Here is a 22,744-nt window from a genome sequence, read left to right as displayed (position 1 = left end):
CATGATTCCACGAGGGCCAGGCTGTCTCTGCTCTTAACACCCTCAACAGTACCCTGGCACAGCATCTGGCACACAGCTAGGTTACTCCTGGTTTGCTCCTTTCCTCCCTATAACTGCCTCCCTATAACTTCAGACTCTCCTTTACATGCTCTTGGCCAAGAGCATTTAAGCATGTTCAAGAGTCTTCTTCCTAACTTTCTATCAGGAGCAGGAACAAGAGGAAAAAAAAAATCCCTAATCTCTCCCACCTTTTAATTATCACCCTCACCTCTTCTTCAATCAACCTGCTTGAAATAAGAATCTAAAAGTTGGTTTTTCCTACATCATTGCTCAGTTATTCTCCAACTCATCATATTCTAGTTTCTCTGACTAGCTCTCCAGCGAAACAACTCTTATCAATATCTTTCTGAAGCTTAACACTCACACCTCTTTCCCTAGAAAGGCTTACTTTCCTTGGCATTTAAGTTCCTATACTGTCCTGGTTTTCCACCTCTCTGGTTACTGTCATTTACATGTTAGTTTTCCCCAGTCTACTCCAGTCTCTCTTCAACTCTACACACTCATCTGTTCCCAGGGTTAAATCATTATCTACAGTACTGTGGATCCTACAAAGCCAAATAAAAAAAAATTGTCAGTTTTCAACAGTTTCTCAAAGGAGTCTAAACAACCTCCCCTCTAAAATTAAGAACCAGTTAACACAAGTATTTACACTATTCTAATAGACAATCTAACCCGAATGATTATTTTCTCAGCAGGTTAGAAATGGAAAACTAGGATTTTAGAGAGCATAAATGAAAAAGGTAGCTAAAAAGGACAGTTGAACTCAAGTCCTAAACAACCACAGATAATAAAAATGAGGAGAATTACTAAGGAAAAGGCTCCATATTGTAATCCATTAATTGTAACAAGGCATATAAATAATATATATACTAGAAATTTTAAAATGGCTAATAATAAACGACATTTGGGTTCTCAAGCAGTATAGTTTCAGTTAAACTGAAATAGAGATGGAACACCTCATCTCAACTGACAGCAAATTAAATACGATGGTCCTGCATATCCAGCTGTTAGTAATGAGCCTATATAAAAAAAAAATTGTCCCAAAAAGGTGACAGTTAACTCAGGATTTACTATCATTATTTCATCTGATTTCTTACCTTGGAAATGATTCTAATAGGTATCTATAAAGTAGGGATGGGACTCTAATCACGTGGAATTCTACATTAAGAGTAATAAAAGAATGCTGCTGTCAACTAATTCGAGATGGCTTAATCCCATTCTGAGCATTAACATTTAAAGCCATCATAAAGTTATAAGACACTTTAAAAAAATGAAGGCTTTAAAAAGTTTATTATCTCTGAACTCACCTTAAAATCAAACGTGTAATTTGTGTAAGGCATCAGGCCACTCTCATAGGCACTCTTCAACTTGAAACCATGAGTGATCCTTCCATTGGTTGTCCCATTTTTCCCATTACAGCTGAATTTTGTAAGACTTTCATTATATCTCAGTTCCTTAAAGTCCTTATGATTTGTTTCTACTCCACCAGTGCTCAAATATTCCACAACACCTATAATGAAAATAAATGTACTTTTTGCACTGTCAAGTATAATACACAGTGTACAACACATAACTAAAAACATAATTCTGTAGTAAAGTTTTAAATCATACATAGTCCCACTTTCTAAAATGTTTCACTGTTTTTCACATTTGCCAAAACTTGTATAAACCCATTTTTACATGGTTTTAATCATAGTATACTGAATATTCTATACTGTATCACATGAACTTATGTTCATATGTCTTCTCAATTATTTTTTTTTAATGATTGCATAATACAACTGGGCTGATGTATAGTATTTAAGCTAGTTCCTTATTCTTTTTAAATTCATGTTATTTCTACCTTAAAAAAAAAATGAATACTATAATCAACATCTTAGCATGTAGGTTTCTGCTATGCTTAGTATAAAATACCAAGATTAGGATTCATTGTGCCTAAATATACATTGGGTTGGCCAAAAAGTTCTTTCAGTGTTTTCTGTAAGATGGCTCCAGTAGCACTTAACTTCATTCGAAACGATTTTGTTAGATTGTATGTGACAGCTGTCATATCAGCGTGCATTTAAAAAAAAACTTCTCAAAATTGGTGAATTTTTGTGTAGCCATTTTAATATTGAAGATGGAAGAAAAAAAGCAACATTTTCAGCATATTATGCCTTATTATTTCAACAAAGGTAAAAATGCAACTGAAACGCAAAAAAATGATTTGTGCAGTGTATGGAGAACGTGCTGTGATTTACTGAACGTGTCAAAAGTGGTTTGCAAAGTTTCGTGCTGCAGATTTCTCACTGGATAATGCTCCACAGTCGGGTAGATCGGTTGAAGTTGATAGCGATCAAATAGAAACATTAACTGAGAACAATCAACGTTGTACCATGAGGGAGATAGCCAACATACTCAAAATATCCAAATCAAGCGTTGAAAATCATCTGCACAAGCTTGGTTATGTTAATCGCTTTGATTTTTGGGCTCCACATAAGTGAAAAAAACCTTCTTGACCAATTTCCGCGAGTGATTCTCTACCGAAATATAATGAAAATGTTCCGTTTTTAAAACAAATTGTGACGGCTGAAGAAAAGTGGATACTGTACAACCATGTGGAACGGAAAAGATCGTGGGGCAAGCAAAATGAACCACCACCAACCACACCAAAGGCCGGTCTTCATTCAAAGAAGATGATATTGTATATATGGTGGGACTGGAAGGAAGTCCTCTATTATAAGCTCCTTCCGGAAAACCAAACGATTAAATTCCAACAAGTACTGTTCCCAATTAGACCAACTGAAAGCAGCACTCGACAAAAAGCGTCTGGAATTAGTCAACAGAAAACGCATAATCTTCCATCAGGATAATGCAAGACTGCATGTTTCTTTGATGACCAGGCAAAAACTGTTACAGCTTGGCTGGGAAGTTCTGATTCATCGGCCATATTCACTAGACATTGCACCTTCGGATTTCCATTGATTTCAGTCTTTACAAAATTCTCTTAATGGAAAAAATTTCAATTCCCTGGAAGACTGTAAAAGGCACCTGGAATAGTTCTTTGCTCAAAAAGATAAAAAGTTTTGGGAAGATGGAATTATGAAGTTCCCTAAAAAATGGCAGAAGGTAGTGGAACAAAATGGTGAATATGCTGTTCAATAAAGTTCTTGGTGAAAATGAAAAATGTATACACACACACACAGCCAACTCTGAAAGAGTTACAGAACAACTTCACCATCCCTGGACACTATTTTTCCAATATGCGAAGCATAAGATGGGTTCTGCAAATATTTAACTTTCATTTAATTAGTTAACAAGACTGGACATTTTCCCATGTGTTTGCTATTAAAATACTATATTTTGTAACATGGAAATAGGTCCTAAGGTCTGCATTATTTGACAAGAGTCTCTCTTGGCCCCTCAGATACTTTGTAGCTAAAAAGAGGATGCAAAGCATGTAGAGAAATTGCCGGTAATCCCCAGATGGCTTTGAAAGAAGAATTATGGATCTTAGACACCTTTATTTCCCCTGAAAACGAATTTTAACATAGTTTCTAACTTATTATCTATTCTCTCATCTATTGCGATAGCAGTGATGTGCTACTGAATTTAACCACTCCAAGTGTGTGAATGTGTGTGTGTATGTGTGAATGTGCACATTCTTGCATGCATGTAAGTCCAAGGAAAAGTATTCTTGTGCATGTGAGAAAGTATAAACAAGGAGCTAAAAGACAAAAAGAAATACTCAGTTTGATATTACAAGGACTATGGTTTTTACTCACTGTACTATCTATGGAAAAGTATTTAAGAATAAGGCTTTCTGTAATCTTCTACTTTGTGATTAAAAATCAAGATTCTTGATCTTTTTTTGTTAAAATCACTTGCCTGATCTGTGTAAATAAAAAACTCTCAATTTCCACCTCAGGTGTATTTTTCTAATCAAGCCCACCAAAACTGGAGATCCTTTAATATATGGTTAAATTTAAACTGGATTTTATTACCACATGCTGGAATCCCAAAGAGTCTGTCTTAATAACCTTTTCAGAGTGTGCATTACATATAACCTGGGGATAATGAAATACAATTATATGTTCTTTAATAAGTTACTTCAAGTTATCACCTACATGTTTACTGAAGATGATTAACATCCTTCCTCCTGAGGTTTTTCATAATACCATTTCATTTTCAAAATGGTTCCCCTACTCCACAACACATTTTTTTTAACCTGATTCATAGCTGCCACTATAAATTGAATTTTCATTTTGACTAAATTTGTAATTATCAGAAACAACACATTACAAAAACATTTTAAGTCAATAAGTATTCTATATAAAATAGAATTGTTTTGTTTTGTTTTTACCAGAGTCCGGCAAAGAATTAAGATCTGCACACAACACCAGTGGAATAGTTCCAAATTCTCCCAATGCACTGGACTGGAGGCTTCTCGAGGCTTTATCAATGATGTTCTTCACTTCTGAGAGGAACATCATTGTTTGAACCAACTTCACATCAGAGTATTCAGGGTCCCAGTGCATATGAGCATTAGCCACAAGAATAAGTTGTTTTTCTGTTCCAAGATGTGGCTTTCCAGCTATATTAGATAAAAAGAAAACAAACAAACAAAACCTGTCCATAACCCCATATATGCTCACAGGGTCTGAAAGCAAGTAATATCTCAGAATCTTGGGAATAATAAAGAAGGCTAAAATTTAGTTAACAATCTCCCACCTGATGACTGAATCTACCCTACAACAAACCTGAGAAATAGACATCTAACCTCTCAGTTGAGTACTTCCAGCATAGGGTATTCACTACTTGAACAGAGACAGCCCATTCTATTTGGGACAGCTTGATTTTTAAATAGTTCCATCTCCTTAAAACTTCTGGTCTTCTAGATGTCCTAAATTGAGCATCATAAAATTAAATTGACACCCTTTTTCTTAAGATATATTTAAGATAGTCACTAAGTTCCATCTTTCATCTTTTCTATCCCTCAGATTAAATATCCCCATTTCCAGCTGTTCCTCAAGTGACAGAAGTTTCAGTTCTTAGCATGATGGTCACTCTAAATATACATTTAATTTGAAATAAGTGGTCCATTTCTCCAAAACTCAAGACCTTTAAAATAATGACTAAAAAGGTCAGGAAGAGAAGAAGTCAGCATACAGAATATTCTTGTTGCCAAGAAATTATATAAGTGTATGGAGTTCTTCTCTCTGAGCAGCTATTTTAACTAATATTTACTTCAGCATTTTATGTGAAAAATTCTTGAGGAGAAAAGAAAGCTGTTTTTTTCCTTTGGCTTTACCCCTTTTAAGATTTGAAATACTTTTCTGGGCAATGCTTCCTCATCTTGAGCTTTGTGGTAAAGATAAATGGATATAAGGTTTTAGAATCTAAGATTTAAATTCTGAGTTTCTTCAGGTGTTAGAAAAGACTATTAATACGTAACAAATTTTCTGTTTTCTATTAAATTTTGGAGGTCAATTTCATAGGAAGTGGAAAGGTCACTCACATGACATTTCAATCAATTCCTTTCGAAGTTCTAGCAGTACAGCAACTCCAATGTTATCTTTTGTCATGACTCTGTTCAGCATAGCTTCAGACCCTTCTGAATTTGCCATTGCTAGCTGATTAAATTCAACAGTGTGTTTCTGAACCAAAGTAAATCTAAAACAAAAACAAAAACACACACATAAATATAAAATTGAGAATACCAAGAAATTAGCTTTGTGGAAAATGCAATTTTCCCAAACTTCCTTAACAGATATGATGGCATGTAAATTACATTATGGAAAATCCTCCACACTTAACACCAAGCTTCCCATGTCCATTTAAGTTGTTCTCAGTCTGTTACGGATACAAATAACATTTTGATAAACTTTTACAACTTAAGATAATGTAGTCATCTTCTGTTTAGGTTTCACATTGGAAAATTCCATCTTATAATTTTAAAATAATTCTCTTCCTAAGTACAGGCTTAAGAATCTCTCCACCATCCCAGAGGGAATGCAATTACAAGGTGTTTCAAGTAACAATTGGAGTTAAACCCTAGCAAACACCTGAAGAAACAGCAGCACTTTCAACATGTCCTCCAAAACACTATTTCTGATGAATCAAAACAAAACCCTCTAAGTCAACAGTACTGTTTTCTTGAGTAATAATGTAACGCCTCATTCTCTTACTTGCCAACTAATTTCCATTCCCTTGGCCCCCACCCTGCAAACAGAGAAAGTTTTCTTTTTAAGAAATAAGATGACTGGGAATTCCCTGGCGGTCCAGTAGTTAGGATTCTGCACTTCCACTGCAGGAGGCAAGGTTCGATGCCTGGTCTGGGAACTAAGATCTTGCATGCCATGTGGCTCAGCCAAAAAAAAGAAAAGAAAGAAAGAAAGAAGACGACTTACTTTTCTGTCTTAAAGAATATTGCACAGCCATCAACATGTTTTCTTTCTTGTTCTGACATTGTCCTAGCTCTAGATTTAGGACTAAAGAATCCATTATAGCCACGTTCTTTCAGTTCTACCAGAAAAAAACTGTAATACTGTTCTGTTTCAACCTCCTGAAAAATTGTAAATAGCAGAGTTATTTCATAAGACAAAAATCAGTCCTATGCATTACCTTTATATGTACAGTTTGAGAGCTTAAAATAATTTCAAAGGACTGATCTGCAGAATGAAGAATTACATTTTTTCGATGTAATTTACCTGAAACCAATCAGAACACCTACTTGTCATTTTACAGGTACCAGTTGATAAGGTCAATTCTTTGTTGTTTAGGAGTAAAGAATAGATAGACATACACCCCTGTGCATATATATTTCCTTATATTTTAGAATTGGCGTAGAACAAAAATCAGAGAGGTAACAGGAACTCCACAGATCAAATTTCATGCCACAAGGAGAGTGACTTGCCCAAGGTCATCTAAGTTATTATGAGAGTTGGACTGAGAACCCAGTTACTGTGCACCAGGTTCAATGCCCTTTCCACTTTGACCTAACTATTCAATTACCACTGGTAGTAAAGCAAAATTATACATTGATAGTGCCACAATTTCAGTAACATTGCCACCCAATTAAAACATAGTGTACAGGGGCATCAGGGAGGAAAAAGTAAACATTTAGCTGTCATAGCAAACACTTAAAACCCAGCTTAACCCATTTGCTTAATTTGGCAGCACACTGCTACAAAGCACAGCAGGCAGTGAATGCTCCCAGAATTCACTAAATACAGAAAAAGTCCATATTTTAAGAACTGCTAAAGCTAGGACTTCAAATGTGTCAGTGTAGTGCGTTCCCAAGCTGTTCCTTGCTTGATCAATGTTGGGGCATTTCTGCAATTTAAACAAGTGCTCTTCTGATGACTCACCTGAAGACTTATGACATCAGCATTGCAACTCAAGATTTCTTGAATAATGGCCTTTTTCCTGTAGTCCCAATTTAGTGCCCATGATGGACAGTAGCCATATAACTGCCGGGTCGCATATTTATCACAAAGAACATTATAGCACATGACAGAAAACAAGGCTGTAGGAAAGATAACTTTACTTATTCACACACGTGGCAGAAAAAAAAAAACATAATTAATTTCAATAGTTTTCACTTAAATGCTAAGTTTGACTTTATTCATTCAATATATATTCACTGAAAAGCTACTATATGCCAGACATGGCATAAGTAATGTTAGAAAATAAATGAAGGACAGGTATGTGAACAAATTATAATATAAATAAATAATGTGTTTCCTGCTACAGAGGTACACACAGAAGGTTCAAAAACTAACAGAATACGATCTTAAGTCCTTCAGCCTCTAAGACCAGGGCTCCTCATTTCTATGTTCCCTCCACCACTTCAACAATTGTTAATGTAGAATGTGGAAATCTGACAGGTAGTTTTCTTAACAGGCATCTCTACTTTTCTTCTACAGAGCAACTACTATTAATTCACATGAAAGAAAAGGGGTATTATAGACCAAATCCTGTTGCACACATCACAGAAGTGCTCAAACTATTTTCATAGAATTTTAAAAGGAGATTAGAGGTCATTAGTTCGATTTCTCTTTCAAGTAGGTGCTTTGGCTATCTTAAACTTTTGTATTATCAAATATATCTGGAACACAGTACAGTTTGGAAACTTACAGTATAGAAAGATTTTGGTGTATTTATTATAACTGAATTTGATCAATACTTTAGAGCAGAGTTCCTCAACAGCAGCACCTCTGATCTCTAGCCACAAGATGCCAAGAGCACTTCTACCAGTTGTTAACAATCAAAAAATATCTCCAGGCATTGCCAAATGTCTTCAGGGGGATAAAACTGCCTCTGGTTGAGAAGTACTGCTTTATACCAAACTTTCCATAGCATAGTATAGAGGCCAGGTAAACAAGTCTTCGTTATTATCTCCCAAACCAAATCAACCTTAAGCATTCTACTGTAACACTGCCCAAAATCTAAAGCATACCAACAATACTATTAGGTTTACAAAGAAAAAGTAAAAATAAGATTTAAAAAATTAGGCTACCAACCAGTTGGCCGTGTTCTGTCTGGTTCTTGTAACATAATCCAAGATCTTGGAGGTGGTTGTTCTGTTGAAACTAGTTGAATATAAAACACAAAATTAAACAATATTCTTACATGTCTTTCTAAAAAAAATGGTTTAATCAAATGACCACTTACTTCTTTTTGCAGTACCTGCCAAATTATCAAGCAAATAGTTCAGTAGCCTTCTTGTTCCATCTGGTTCCAGATAGAGGTTCAATATATCCTGGGTAAGTGGATTTCCTGGAAATATTTTTTAAATAGGTAAAATGAAACCAAGACAAATACTAAAATATTTCAAAACTGAAAAATACACCAAAATTATCAGATCATCTATAACAATGTATATTAACTATATATATTAACCATATATATAACTGTATATAAAAAACTATATATTAACTCAACATACCAAACTAGAATATTACTTTTTTTCAGCTTTTGATGTGAAGAATAAAAATGATTCATACCACATTCTATAGAAGTATCCAAAAAATGATTATTAATGGACTGATGTCAATATAGAAGATATCTAATAGTGCTCTGCATCTGACCCTGCCTCATCAACACTTTCATAATGATCAAAAGAGAGTAAAACTGGATTGGGGAAGAGGTGGAAGAAGGACTAGGCAAAGGAAAGGTGAGAGCCAATATAATGAATCACAGAGTCAAAATTTAAGAACGCTACAAAGTTAATAAGAAAACAGCCTAATGACAAATGCAGTCTAGCACTTAGATTTTTTAAAATTCTAATGAATAAAGTAACAGGATGGGACAGACTTGGTTTAAGATTAAGCCACTAATGAAGGGGAAAACCCCAGGGCAGTGATCCAACAGTAAATTCAATCACTGTTTCAGAAGTGCCAAAAATGAAAGCAAATGCAATGATTTACATGTATTGTTAATAGTCTCAAATTCTCTCAGAAGGACTTCTTATGTACAAGTAACAGCACAGTACACTGTTTCAAAAGCAAAGTTCCTATCCATGCTCCATTTTAAGAAAGACTAATAAATTCTATAGATGGAAGATAGGTAAAATGATGAGAGATCTTAGCCATTCCAAATTAAAAAAAAAAAAAAAGGTATGGAATATAAGAATGATCACCACACAGAGAAAAAAGCGTTTTTTTCCTTTTCTCTTGTGAAAGAGTAGACTCAAAAGGCAGAATGAGGACCAAGCTCAGAATAGAAGTGTTTGTTAAACATTAGAATTATTTAAGATGAAATGCCCTGACCTGTGAGGTAGTGGAGTATCCTTCATTAAAAGCTGGATTACACGGATGGGAAGAATCCTAAGTTAGGATTTTAAGAACTGTAAAGGTAAAAACATGCTCCTATAAGTGCAAAGTATATATTTGTAGGAAGACAAGTAACAATAGCATCATTCCCCATATGTGTACAGTTCTTTACAGCTACCAGAGTCCTGAAATTTTCATTTAGTCACAATCCTTTGAGACAGGTAGCTATAACCTGAAAGTTACCAGGACCCTGTTAAGGATATCTCGAGAAAATGAAGTCAACCAAAAAACTTCTCAGTACCAGGTAAGCATCCCATTCTAACTAGACCTACATTACTGCTGTATTTTTACTACTTTCTAGTGCAAAAGTATTTAAAGGTAACTGCTGAGTACTTATAACTATGTGATCCTCCTTTCTAAGATCTTTCTATAAAATTAAAAACGATCCCCAAACCCAAACATCTATTTTTGACTCTCTAATAAATGCATGAAGCCAAATGGTATATTTCCCCCAACATCTGCTTGTTCTTTGGAATTCCTTTAAATTTAAAATTAATCTACTTTTCATTGCCTAGAAAAATAATACACATAGGGTAAACTTAACAAGTACAATACAATTCTGGAATTAAAACATGATATTGAGTCTCAGAACTAAGGAACAAAAGTGAATGAGAGAAGTCGTTTCTGGAAAGATGAAGTAAACATACTTTTCCCTATTTCTCCTGCTGAATACAACTAAAATCCCATTAATTATGTGTAAAGAAATGTAAGACTCTGAAATGTGGTAAGAAGGCAGAATGTTCAGAGACCTCAGAATCTGAGGAACAACACAGTGGTGAATTTCTTGGGTTTACTCTTTGTCTCATATATCCCAGACACAGAGCTAAGAAGCCAGCAACACAGACACACCAATGGGTACAGAAAAAAAAATTCCAACAAAAGCCAAAGGGCCAGGAAAGGGCAGCCTAACAAAACAAAACTTTTAGATAGTAACAGCTCTACTACAGCTAAACACCAAAGAAACATACATGGCATCCTCTCTACTCATGCCAGCAAAGACCAAGCAGGGAGCTTAGACTTCCACCCTTATGAGGAAGTAAGGAGGTACCCCAACACCCCTAGCAGGGTAGGGTCAGAGAAGGCCAAGAAGGTAGCTGGGACTTTTATCCCCTCCAGGCAGTAACAAGCACCTCCTCCTCTGCCCTGTGGTGTCAGCAGAGACCAAGAAGGGAAGCCTGGACTTCCACCCCGACCCGCAGTAATGAGGTGCTCTTCCATCTCCTTTCTGGGGATGACATCAGAGGAGGCTGAGGAGAGTCAAGACTTTTACCATCTCCCACCGGTAATGAGGTCACCCCAATGCAGTGACTATGGAGGACCACGTAAGGAGCCAAAACTGCCACCTGCACCCAGCTGACCCTCAGGTGTCAACAAAGGCTAAGTGGAATCTTAACTCCTACCTCCCCTGGCAGCAAGGAGATGGTGTTCTCCATTTTCCCTGCCACAGCAGTGTTAGAGAAAGCCAGCAAAAAGGTTTAAATAAGATCCAGAGTCTTATAACATAATGTGAATATGTCCAGCTTCAAATGAAAATCACTAATCATACCAAGAACCAGGAAAATTTCAAACTGAATGAAAAAGATAATAGATTCCAACACTGAGATGATGGAAACATTAGAATGATCTGAGCAAAACAGAGAAGGCATGATAAAAATGCTTCAATGAAAAACTACAAACATGCCTGAAATAAAACGACAAAAAAACAAGAAGACTCAGTAAACAAAAAGAAAGTTTTGGTAAACAAATGAAATGTAAAAAACCAAATGGAAATATTAAAACTGTAAAATAGGATAAATGAAGTAAAAAACTCAGTTGGATGGGTTCAACAGCAGAATGGAGGGTCAGAGGAAAGAATCAGTGAACTGGAAGATATAACACTAGAATTACGCAATCTGAACAACAGAAACAGATTGAAAAAAATAAATGAACAGAGAGCCTCAGGGACCAGTGGAACTACAACAAAAAATTTAACATTCATGTCCTCAGAGCAACGGAAGCAGAAGAGCACAGGGCTGAAGAAGTACTAAAGAAATGATGAAAGCTCCCCCAATTTGGCAAGAAACCTAAACCTATAGATTCAGGAAATTCAAACAGGACAAACCCAAAGGAATCTATACCAAGCAACATCATAATTAAACTTCTGAAAACTAAAGACAAAGAAAAAAATCTTGAAGGCAGCCAGAGAAAAACAACCTTATCTGCAGGGGAAAAACAATATGAATAACCACAAATTTCTCATCACAAACCAGAAGAAAGTGGCATGGTATTTTTCAAGTGCTGAAAGAAAAGAACTGTCAACCCAGAATCCTATATCCAGTGAAAATATCCTTTGGGAATGAAGGAGAAACAAAGACATTTTCAGATGACAGAGAACTAAGAGACTCTGTTGCCAGCAGAACCTCCCCTAAGAGAACCATTAATGAAAGTTCTCTAAATGGAAAGGAAATGATAATAGAAGGAACCCTGGAATATCAGGAAGGAAGAAAAAAGATTATGGTTTAATAAAGGGGGGGGAGCAAATATAATAGGCTTTCCTTCTCTTAAGTTTTCTAAATCATGATTGGCAGTTAATTGGGGGAGCAGGCAAATAAAAGATCATAAAAAGTTATGGTTTTTATACGTCACTCAAACTGGTAAAGTAGTAACACCAGAAGGCTATGATAAATTAAGTTTATACACTGAAATACCTAGAGCAACCACTGAAAAAGATAATTCAAACACATCACAGACAAATTAAAATGGAAATGTAAAAAGATGCTCAAGTAACCCATAGGAAAGCAAGAAAAAAAAAACAGAAAAACAAAAGGAGAACAAACAGAAAACAAAAAATAAAGTGGCAGATGTAAGCCCCAATAAATCAATAATTATAGTAAATGTAAATGGTCTAAATAAACCAATTAAAAGACAGAAAATTGGCAGAGTGGATTTAAAAACATGACCCAACTATATGCTATCAACAAGAAACTCACTTCAAATATAACAATATAAGCAGGTTGAAAGGAAAAGGATGGAAAAAAATAATGCAAACATTAGTCAGAGGAAAGCAGGAGTGACTATATTAATATCAGATCAAGTAGATTTCAGAGAAAATCACTACTCTGCGAGTGGCCTTATGTAACGATAAAGGGCCAATCCTCCAAGAAGAATTAGCAATTCAAAATGTGTATCAAACAACAAAACTGCAAAATATTTTAAGCAAAAACAGTTCCATCCAAAAACTGATGGAACTGAAAGGACAATAGAGAAATCTACAATTACAGTTGAAGATGTCAACACCCTTCTCTCAAAAATTGATAGAACCAGACAAAAGTCCACAATACCATCAATCTAATAGATACTAGACAAATATATTGGTTCTAATTGCTATTTATACATCATCTACACAATAATAGAAGAATACAAAACTCTTGTCCAATGCCAAGGGACAAATACTAGGACAGATCATATCCTGGGCCATAAAACCAAACGTCCACAAATTTAAAAGAACTGAAATTATGTAGAATGTATTCTTCAACCACAATGGAATGACACTAAAAATCAATAACTGAAAGACAATAGGAAAATCTGCAAACACTTGGAAAATTCTGAATGATCCATGGGTCAAAGAGGAAGTCTGAAGGGAAATTTCAAAATGCACTGAGCTAGTGAAAATAAAATTTGTTGCTGGACACAGCTAAAGCAGGGCCAAGAGGGAGAGTTACAGCACTAAATGCATACATCAGAAGAACAAAGTCCCAATTCAATAATCTAAGCTTCTACCCTAAGAACCAAGAGAAAAAGAGTAAAACAAACCCAAAGAAAAAGCAGCGTAGAAATACTAAAGAGCAGAAATCAGTGAAACTGAAAACAAAAATGGAGGAAAAATATTTTAAAGCTGTTTCTTTGAAAAGATCAATAAAACTGACGAACCTTTAACCAAGACTGATAAAGAAAAAGAGAGACAAAAATTACCAATATCAACAACGAAAGGAGGATAAGGGTATCACTACAGACCCTACAGAAATCAGAAGGATAAGGGAATACTATAAACAACTCTACATACATAAATTTAACAACACAGATGATATGGGCCACTTCCCTGAAAAACACAACCATCACAACTCACCCAGTAGATAATTTAATAGCACTACACCTAGTAAAGGAAATGAATTCATAATTTTAAAACTACCAGAAAAGAAATCTCCAACCCAGACTGCTGCACTGAAAAATTCTACTAAACATTTAAAAAAGGATTAACTCTAATTCTACAGAATCTCTTCTGGAAAACAGAAGATGAGGGAACACTTTCAAATTCATTTCATAAAGCTAATATCACCTTGATACCAAAACCAGGCAAAGTGAGTATAAAACAAACAAAAAACAAAACTACAGACAAATATCTCTCATGAATACAGTCAAAAATCATTAAAATATTAGCATACACTTATCAGCAATAAACAAATTATACACCATGATCAAGCGGATTTTATTCCAGGAATGCAAGCCTGGTTCAATATTCAAAAATTAATTACCAGGCTAAAGAAGAAAAATTATATATCACATCATATCAACTGATAGAGAACAAACATTTGACAAAATTAAATACCCATTCATGATTTAAAACTCTCAGAAAAAGAAGGATAGAAGGAAAAATCCTCAAATTGATAGGGCATCTACAAAATACCCATGCTAACATTATACTCAATAATGAAGACAGAATACTTTCTAAGATCAGGGAAAAGGGGGGATGTCTGCTCTCACAACTCTTATTCAACACAGTGCTGCAAGTTCTGATCAGTGCCATAGGCAAGAAAAAGGAAAGAAAAACATACATATTGGAAAGATATAAACTTCTCCCTATTTGCAGGTGACCAATTTTCTACATAGAAAAAAATTTTTTTAATTACCAAAAAATCTACAAAAAATAGAAAAACCAACTCCTAGAACTAGAATTGGGTTCAACAAAGTAGAAGGATACAAAATAAAAATACAAAAATCCATTATATTTCTATATACTGGGAATGAAAACATGGACAGCAAAATTTAAAATACATTATCAAGTATAAATCTAACAAAACATTTACAGGACTTTTATACCAAAAACTACACAACAGTGATGAAAAAAATCAAAATCTAAATAGATGGAGAGACATAACACGTTCATTGACTCGAAGACTCTACATACTAAAGACGTCAGTTCTTCCCAATTTGACATACAGGTTATCAAAACCCCAGTAATATTTTTTGTAACTATAGATAAGATTATTCTAAAATGTATACGGAAAGGCCAAAGAATTAGAATAGCTAAAACCATTCTGAAGAAGTAGACTACAGAGGAGGAATCAGTCTATCTATTTCAAGAATTATTACCCTATTTCAAGTTCCAAAAACTACGTGATATTGGCAGAAACACAGACACACAGATCAATGAAAAGAACAGAGAATCCACACAGATATGTCCAATTGCCCAGTGCAAAAGCAATTCAATGGAGGACAGACTTTTCAACAAATCTTGCTGGAGCAACTGGACATGCACGAGCAAAAAACAAACCTTGAATTAATCCTCACGTCTTTTCACTCAAAATGGATTACAGACTTAAATGTAAAACAAAATCATAAATCTTTTAGTACAAAAAACTGGAGAAAATCTTTGGGATCTAGAGCTATTTCAAAGAGTTCTTAGACTTGACATCAAAAGCAAGAGCCATAAAAGGAAAAACTGAAAAACTGGATTTCGTCAAAATTAAAAACTTTTCCTACATAAAAGACCCTGTGTGGTATTGTGATTTATATTAAGAAATATATATTTGGTTTTCATCCACTGTTCCTGGCACACATATCCTAAAACCTCTGATATTTCCTAAGTGATCAGAGTGATAAAGATGCCTCATTATGTTAATGAGGTGACTTTTGGCCTTACCTGGAAGACGGGGCTGGTTGCCAAGAGAACCCACTATGTGATTAGAGAGTTGGAACTTTCAGTCCCACCCTGCTAAAGGGAGAGAGGCTGGAGGTTAAACCAATCACCATCAATGGCCAATGATCTAATCAATTATGCCTATGTAATGAAGCCTCCATAAAAACCTGAAAGGATGGGGCTCAGAGACCTCTGGGTTGGTGAACATGTGGAGATTCAGGGAGAGTGGTGTGCCTGGAAGAGGGCATGGAAGCTCTGTGCCCTTTCCCCATAACTTGGCCTATGCATTTCTCCAATTTGGCTATTCCTGAGTTATATCCTTTCACAATAAACAGGTAATCTAGTGAGTAAATGGGTTACCTGAGTTCTGTGAGTCACTCTAGCAAGTTCCCAAGGAGGGGGTCATGGGAACCTCCAATCTGTAGCTGGTTGGTCAGACGCACAAGCACAGATGACAACCTGGGTTGTGACTGGCATCTGAAGTTGGAAGGAAAGGGTAAAGGGGCAGTCTTGTAGGACTGAGCCCTTTACCTATGGAAACTGATGCTATCTCTGGGTAAGTAGTGTCAGAACTGAGTTGAATTGTAGGACACCCAGCTAGTGTCCTAGAATTGCTTGTTTGTGTTGGGGAAAATCACCCACCCACCCTCCCACCCTATTAAGTGGATGAAAAGACAAGCTATATACTGGGAGAAAATATTTGCAAATCGCATATTTGACAAAACCATAGTATCGAAAATATATAAAGGACTCCCAAACTTCAACAGCAAAAAAGTAAACAATCCAATTAGTGCATGGGCAAAGGAATAAGAAATATTTCACATACAATGCTATACAGAGGACAAAAAAGCACATGCAAAGATGTTCAGTACCTTTAACTGTTGGGGAAATGCAAATTACAACTACAATGAGATATCACTATACAGCTATCAGAAAGGCCAGAATAAAAATAGTGACAAAATCAAGCCTTGGTAAATTTAAGAAAATTGAAATAGTATCAAGTATCTTTTCCAACTACAATGTTATGAGACTAGATATCAATTACAGGAAAAAAATCTGTAAAAACCACAAACACATGAGGCTAAACAATACACTACTAAATAACCAAGAGATCACTGAAGAAATCAAAGAGGAAATCAAAAAATACCTAGAAACAAATGACAATGAAAACACGACGACCCAAAACCTATGGGATGCAGCAAAAGCAGTTCTAAGAGGGAAGTTTACAGCAATACAATCCTACCTCAAGAAACAACAAACATCTCAAATAAACAAACTAACCCTACACCTAAAGCATTAGAGAGAAGAAGAACAAAAAAACCCCAAAGTTAGCAGAAGGAAAAGAAATCATAAAGATGAGATCAGAAAGAAATGAAAAAGAAATGGAGGAAACGATAGCAAAGACCAATAAAACTAAAAGCTGGTTCTTTGAGAAGATAAACAAAACTGATAAACCATTAGCCGGACTCATCAAGAAAAAAAGGGAGAAGACTCAAATTAATAGAATTAGAAATGAAAACGGAGAAGTAACCACTGACACTGCAGAAATACAAACGATCATGAGAGATTACTAAAAGCAACTCTATGCCAATAAAATGGACAACCTGGAAGAAATGGACAAATTCTTAGAAAAGCACAACCTTCTGACACTGAACCAGGAAACTGAAAATATAAACAGACCAATCACAAGCACTGAAATTGAAACTGTGATTAAAAATCTTCCAAAAAATAAAAGCCCAGGACCAGTTGGCTTCAGAGGCAAATTCTATCAAACATTTAGAGAAGAGCTAACACCTATACTTCTCAAACTCTTCCAAAATATAGTGGAGGGAGGAACAATCCCAAACTCATTCTACGAGGCCACTATCACCCTGATACCAAAACCAGACAAAGATGTCACAAAAAAAAGAAAACTACAGGCCAATATCACGGATGAACATAGATGCAAAAATCCTCAACAAAATACTAGCAAACAGAATCCAACAGCACATTAAAAGGATCATACACTATGATCAGGTGGGGTTTATCCCAGGAATGCAAGGATTCTTCAGTATACACAAATCAATCAATGTGATAAACCATATTAACAAATTGAAGGAGAAAAACCACATGATCATCTCAATAGATGCAGAAAAAACTTTCGACAAAATTCAATACCCATTTATGATAAAAACCCTGCAGAAAGTAGGCATAGAGGGAACTTACTTCAACATAAGAAAGGCCATATATGACAAACCCACAGCCAACATCGTTCTCAATGGTGACAAACTGAAACCATTTCCACTAAGATCAGGAACAAGACAAGGTTGCCCACTCTCACCACTATTATTCAACATAGTTTTGGAAATTTTAGCCACAACAATCAGAGAAGAAAAAGAAATAAAAGGAATCCAAATCGGAAAAGAAGAAGTAAAACTGTCACTGTTTGCAGATGACATACTATACATACAGAATCCTAAAGATGCTACCAGACAACTACTAGAGGTAAGCAATGAATCTGATAAAGTAGCAGGATACAAAATTAATGCACAGAAATCTCTTGCATTCCTATACACTAATGATGAAAAATCTGAAAGAGAAATTAAGAAAACACTCCCATTTACCATTGCAACAAAAAGAATAAAATACCTAGGAATAAACCTACCTAAGGAGACAAAAGACCTGTATGCAGAAAACTGTAAGACACTGATGAAAGAAATTAAAGATGACACCAATATATGGAGAGATATACCAAGTTCTTGGATTGGAAGAATCAACATTGTGAAAATGACTATACTATCCAAAGCAATCTACAGATTCAATGCAATCCCTATCATATTACCAATGGGATTTTTCACAGAACTAGAACAAAAAATTTCACAATTTGTATAGAAACACAAAAGACCACGAATAGCCAAAGCAATCTGGAGAAGGAAAAACGGAGCTGGAGGAATCAGGCTCCCTGACTTCAGACTATACTACAAAGCTACAGTAATCAAGACAGTATGGTACTGGCACAAAAATAGAAATATCAATCAATGGAACAGGATAGAAACACACACACGTATGGTCACCTTATCTTTGATAAAGGAGGCAAGAATATACAATGGAGAAAAGGCAGCCTCTTCAATAAGTGGTGCTGGAAAAATGGACAGCTACTTGTACAAGAATGAAATTAGAACACTCCCTAACACCATACACAAAAATAAACTCAAAATGGATTAAAGACCTAAATGTAAGGCCAGACAGTATAAAACTCTTAGAGGAAAACATAGGCAGAACACTCTATGATATAAATCACAGCAATATCCTTTTTGGCCCACCTCCTAGAGAAATGGAAATAAAAACAAACAAATGGGACCTAATGAAACTTAAAAGCTTTTGCACAGCAAAGGAAACAATAAACAAGACGAAAAGACAACCCTCAGAATGGGAGAAAATATTTGCAAATGAAGCAACTGACAAAGGATTAATCTCCAAAACATACAAGCAGCTCATGCAGCTCAATATCAAAAAAACAAACAACCCAATCCAAAAATGGGCAGAAGACCTAAATAGACATTTCTCCAAAGAAGATATACAGATAGCCAACAAACACATGAAAGGATGCTCAGCATCACTAATCATTAGAGAAATGCAAATCAAAACTAGTGAGGTATCATCTCACACTGGTCAGAATGGCCATCATCAAAAAGTCTACAAACAATAAATGCGGGAGAGGGTGTGGAGAAAAGGGAACCCTCTTGCACTGTTGGTGGGAATGTAAATTGATACAGCCACTATGGAGCACAGTATGGAGGTTCCTTAAAAAACTAAAAATAGAACTACCATACGACCCAGCAATCCCACTACCAGGCATATACCCTGAGAAAACCATAATTCAAAGAGTCATGTACCACAATGTTCATTGCAGCTCTATTTACAATAGCCAGGACATGGAAGCAAACTAAGTGTCCATCAACAGATGAATGGATAAAAATGTGGCACATACATACAATGGAATATTACTCAGCCATAAAGAGAAACAAAATTGAATTATTTGTAGGGAGGTGGATGGACCTAGAGACCGTCACACAGAGTGAAGTAAGTCAGAAAGAGAAAAATAAATACCGTATGCTAACACATATATATGGAATCTAAAAAAAACAAAAAATGGTTCTGAAGAACCTAGGGGCAGGACAGGAATAAAGACACAGATGTAGAAAATGGACTTGAGTACACCGGGAGGGGGAAGGGTAAGCTGGGACAAAGGGAGAGAGTGGCATGGACATATATACACTACCAAATGTAAAACAGAAAGCTAGTGGGAAGCAGCCGCATAGCACAGGGAGATCAGCCCGGTGCTTTGTGTCCACCTAGTGGGGTGGGATAGGGAGGATGGGAGGGAGGCGCAAGAGGGAGGAGATATGTGATATATGTATATGTATAGCTGATTCACTTTGTTATACAGCAGAAACCAACACACCATTGTAATGCAATTTTACTCCAATAAAGATGTTAAAAAAAAAAAAAACAGTGACAATACCAAACACCGATAAGGATGCAAAGAAACTGGATCACTCATTTATTACTGGTGAAAATGTAAAATAGTACAGCCACTCTGGAAAACAACCTGGCAGTTTCTTAAAAAAACTGACCATGAAACTAACCTATGACCCAGCAACTGCACTCCTGGGCATTTATCTTAGAGAAATGAAGACTTACATTCACACAATAACCTGCTCACAGAATGTTAACAGCAGCTTCATCTGTAACAGCAAAATACTGGAAACCACCCAGATGTCCTTAAATAGGTCAATGGTTAAACAACCTGTGATACATCCATACCAAGGAATACTACTCATCAATATAAAGGAGCAAACACCCAACAACCTGGGTGAATCTCCAAAGAATTAACCTTGGGTGGGGGGAGGGGAACCCAATCTCAAAATGTTACACACAGCGTGATTCTATGTATATACTATTTTTGAAATAACAAAATTATAGAAATGGATAACATATCAGTGGTTGTCAGAAGTTAAGGAGTGAACTGGGGCAAGAGGAAAGCAAGTGTGGCTATCAAAGGGCAACATGAGGGATCCTTTGGTGATGGAACTGTTCTGTACCTTGACTGTATCAATGTCAATATCCTGGTTGTGATGCTGTACTACAGTTTTTGTTTTGTTTCGTTTTGTGTTTTCTGGCTGCGGTGGGTCTTCGTGACTGCGCGCGGGCTTTCTCTAGTTGCAGTGAGCGGGGGCTACTCTTTGTTGTGGTGTGCGGGCTTCTCATTGCGGTGGCTTCTCTTGTTGCGGAGCACAGGCTCTAGGTGCGTGGGCTCGGTAGTTGTGGCTCACGGGCTCTAGAGCGCAGGCTCAGTAGTTGTGGCACACGGGTTTAGTAGCTCCTCAGCATGTGGGATCTTCCCGGACCAGGGCTTAAACCTGTGTGTCCTGCATTGGCAGGCGGATTCTTAACCACTGTGCCACCAGGGAAGTCTATGTACTATAGTTTTGAAAGATGTTATCACTGGGGGGAAATTCGTAAAAGGCACATGGATTGTTCCCTGCATTATTTCTTACAGGTTCATGTAAATCTCTTATCTCAAAATAAAAAAAAATGAATACACTATCTAAGGTTCTAGTCCTATCTTTCACAGTAGAACAATTTTGAAGAACATGGAAAAATGTAAAAAAATGAAAATAAAAGGGACGCATGCTAGCCCTATGCAATCAACTTTAAAGAAAATGATATGAACTGATTCACGAGGCAGAAATACTTTGGCTCTGTACGAATGGATAATATAGCAAATAGACGTGATTTCTGAACTAAGTGATACATTTTCTCTTCCAAATAATTAACAGGTGCCATAAGAAATCATGAAAGAAGTTTTCAGACAGCAAGGAAAATGTAACTGTTTTAAGAAGTAGCTAGCACAGCATTAAAGTGTAAGTTGCAAAGCTCAGGAAAATAACATAGGATTTGTCTTAAAAAGGTGAAATCAAGTGAAAAGACTGCTATTGTAGACAGACGTGTAACAATGTCCAACAGAATAGCTGAGATAAACAAATTATCTCGGTGAAACTATACTTCCAAGAAAGAAACATAAAGGCATAAATGTCAAACAGTAAAGGATCTTTCTGAAGTGGAAGACCAAGGACTAATCAAAAACAAATGTGCCATAAAGACTTCCCTACCTGGCCCCAGCGTTTACTTAAATCAGTGTGAAAATTTGTGAACAATGACCCTAACTTCAAATAAAGTTTGTAAATCCTTAGAGAAATGAATACAGATTAAGGTTTATAAAATATATACTGTAAGATTACAAAACCTTGAACCAGAAGGACATACAACAGTAGCTGCCTCTGGGACAAGAAAGAGACTAGAAGAGGAACAAAGAGGGCCTTAATGTTCTGTAATGTTCTATTTCTTTTGCATTAAAAAATGGACATAAAAGTGACAAAATATTAATTGTTAATTCTGGTAGTCTGTATATGAATTACACTTTGCTACATTTTATATTTTTGTTTTTCAAATTTAAAAATAGGAAAATAAGAATAAATTAGACTTATCATAGGGAGATACAACAGAAAAGGCATTTATTTGCAGCTCACATTTCCCTGACTTCCATTTTAAGAGGCCTCAGCCAGTATAGCCCATACAGACAAAAACTTTCCAAAGAATGATTTATAAAGCTGATGTTTGTTGAACATGGTTTTACATATATTTGTAAATGTATTATTTGCATTTTTCCATTTGTTTTTGTGAACAATACCATTACTTTTATAATATGAAATGGATTTACAGAAATAAAACCTCACTTTATAACTGTATTTTTAAGAAATAAAAGTACACTTCTTGAAGACTTCATCACGTGATTTTTTTTTTGGGCCACACCACATAGCATGTGGGATCTTAGTTCTCCCACCAGGGATCAAACCCATGCCCCCTGCAGCGAAGGGCAGAGTCATAACCACTGGACTGCCAGGGAAGTCCCCCTGTGATCTTTTTTAAG

General features: G+C 35.9%; 1 protein-coding gene across 5 annotated transcripts in view; it reads right to left on the bottom strand.

Moving 5' to 3' along the window:
- The window catches only part of CNOT6 (CCR4-NOT transcription complex subunit 6), a 67,158-nt gene that overhangs the window by 5,204 nt on the left and 39,210 nt on the right, over nt 1-22,744 (bottom strand). For 3 of the 5 annotated variants that reach the window (XM_082453524.1, XM_082453526.1, XM_082453527.1), the window contains 7 exons: nt 8,716-8,820; nt 8,565-8,633; nt 7,410-7,567; nt 6,450-6,604; nt 5,558-5,712; nt 4,403-4,633; nt 1,368-1,570 (listed from right to left, as the gene is read on the bottom strand). In XM_082453524.1, coding sequence (XP_082309650.1) covers nt 1,368-1,570; nt 4,403-4,633; nt 5,558-5,712; nt 6,450-6,604; nt 7,410-7,567; nt 8,565-8,633; nt 8,716-8,820 — 1,076 coding nt within the window. The remainder of the gene's footprint in view (nt 1-1,367; nt 1,571-4,402; nt 4,634-5,557; nt 5,713-6,449; nt 6,605-7,409; nt 7,568-8,564; nt 8,634-8,715; nt 8,821-22,744) is intronic. The other 2 variants (XM_082453525.1, XM_082453528.1) reach the window with 1 other exon arrangement.

This window comes from Balaenoptera physalus (genome assembly GCF_965194825.1).
Source record: "Balaenoptera physalus genome assembly, chromosome: 3".
Classification (NCBI taxonomy): domain Eukaryota; kingdom Metazoa; phylum Chordata; class Mammalia; order Artiodactyla; family Balaenopteridae; genus Balaenoptera; species Balaenoptera physalus.
Note: the sequence above shows the minus strand (reverse complement) of the source record. Positions and strands in the feature narration are given on the sequence as shown.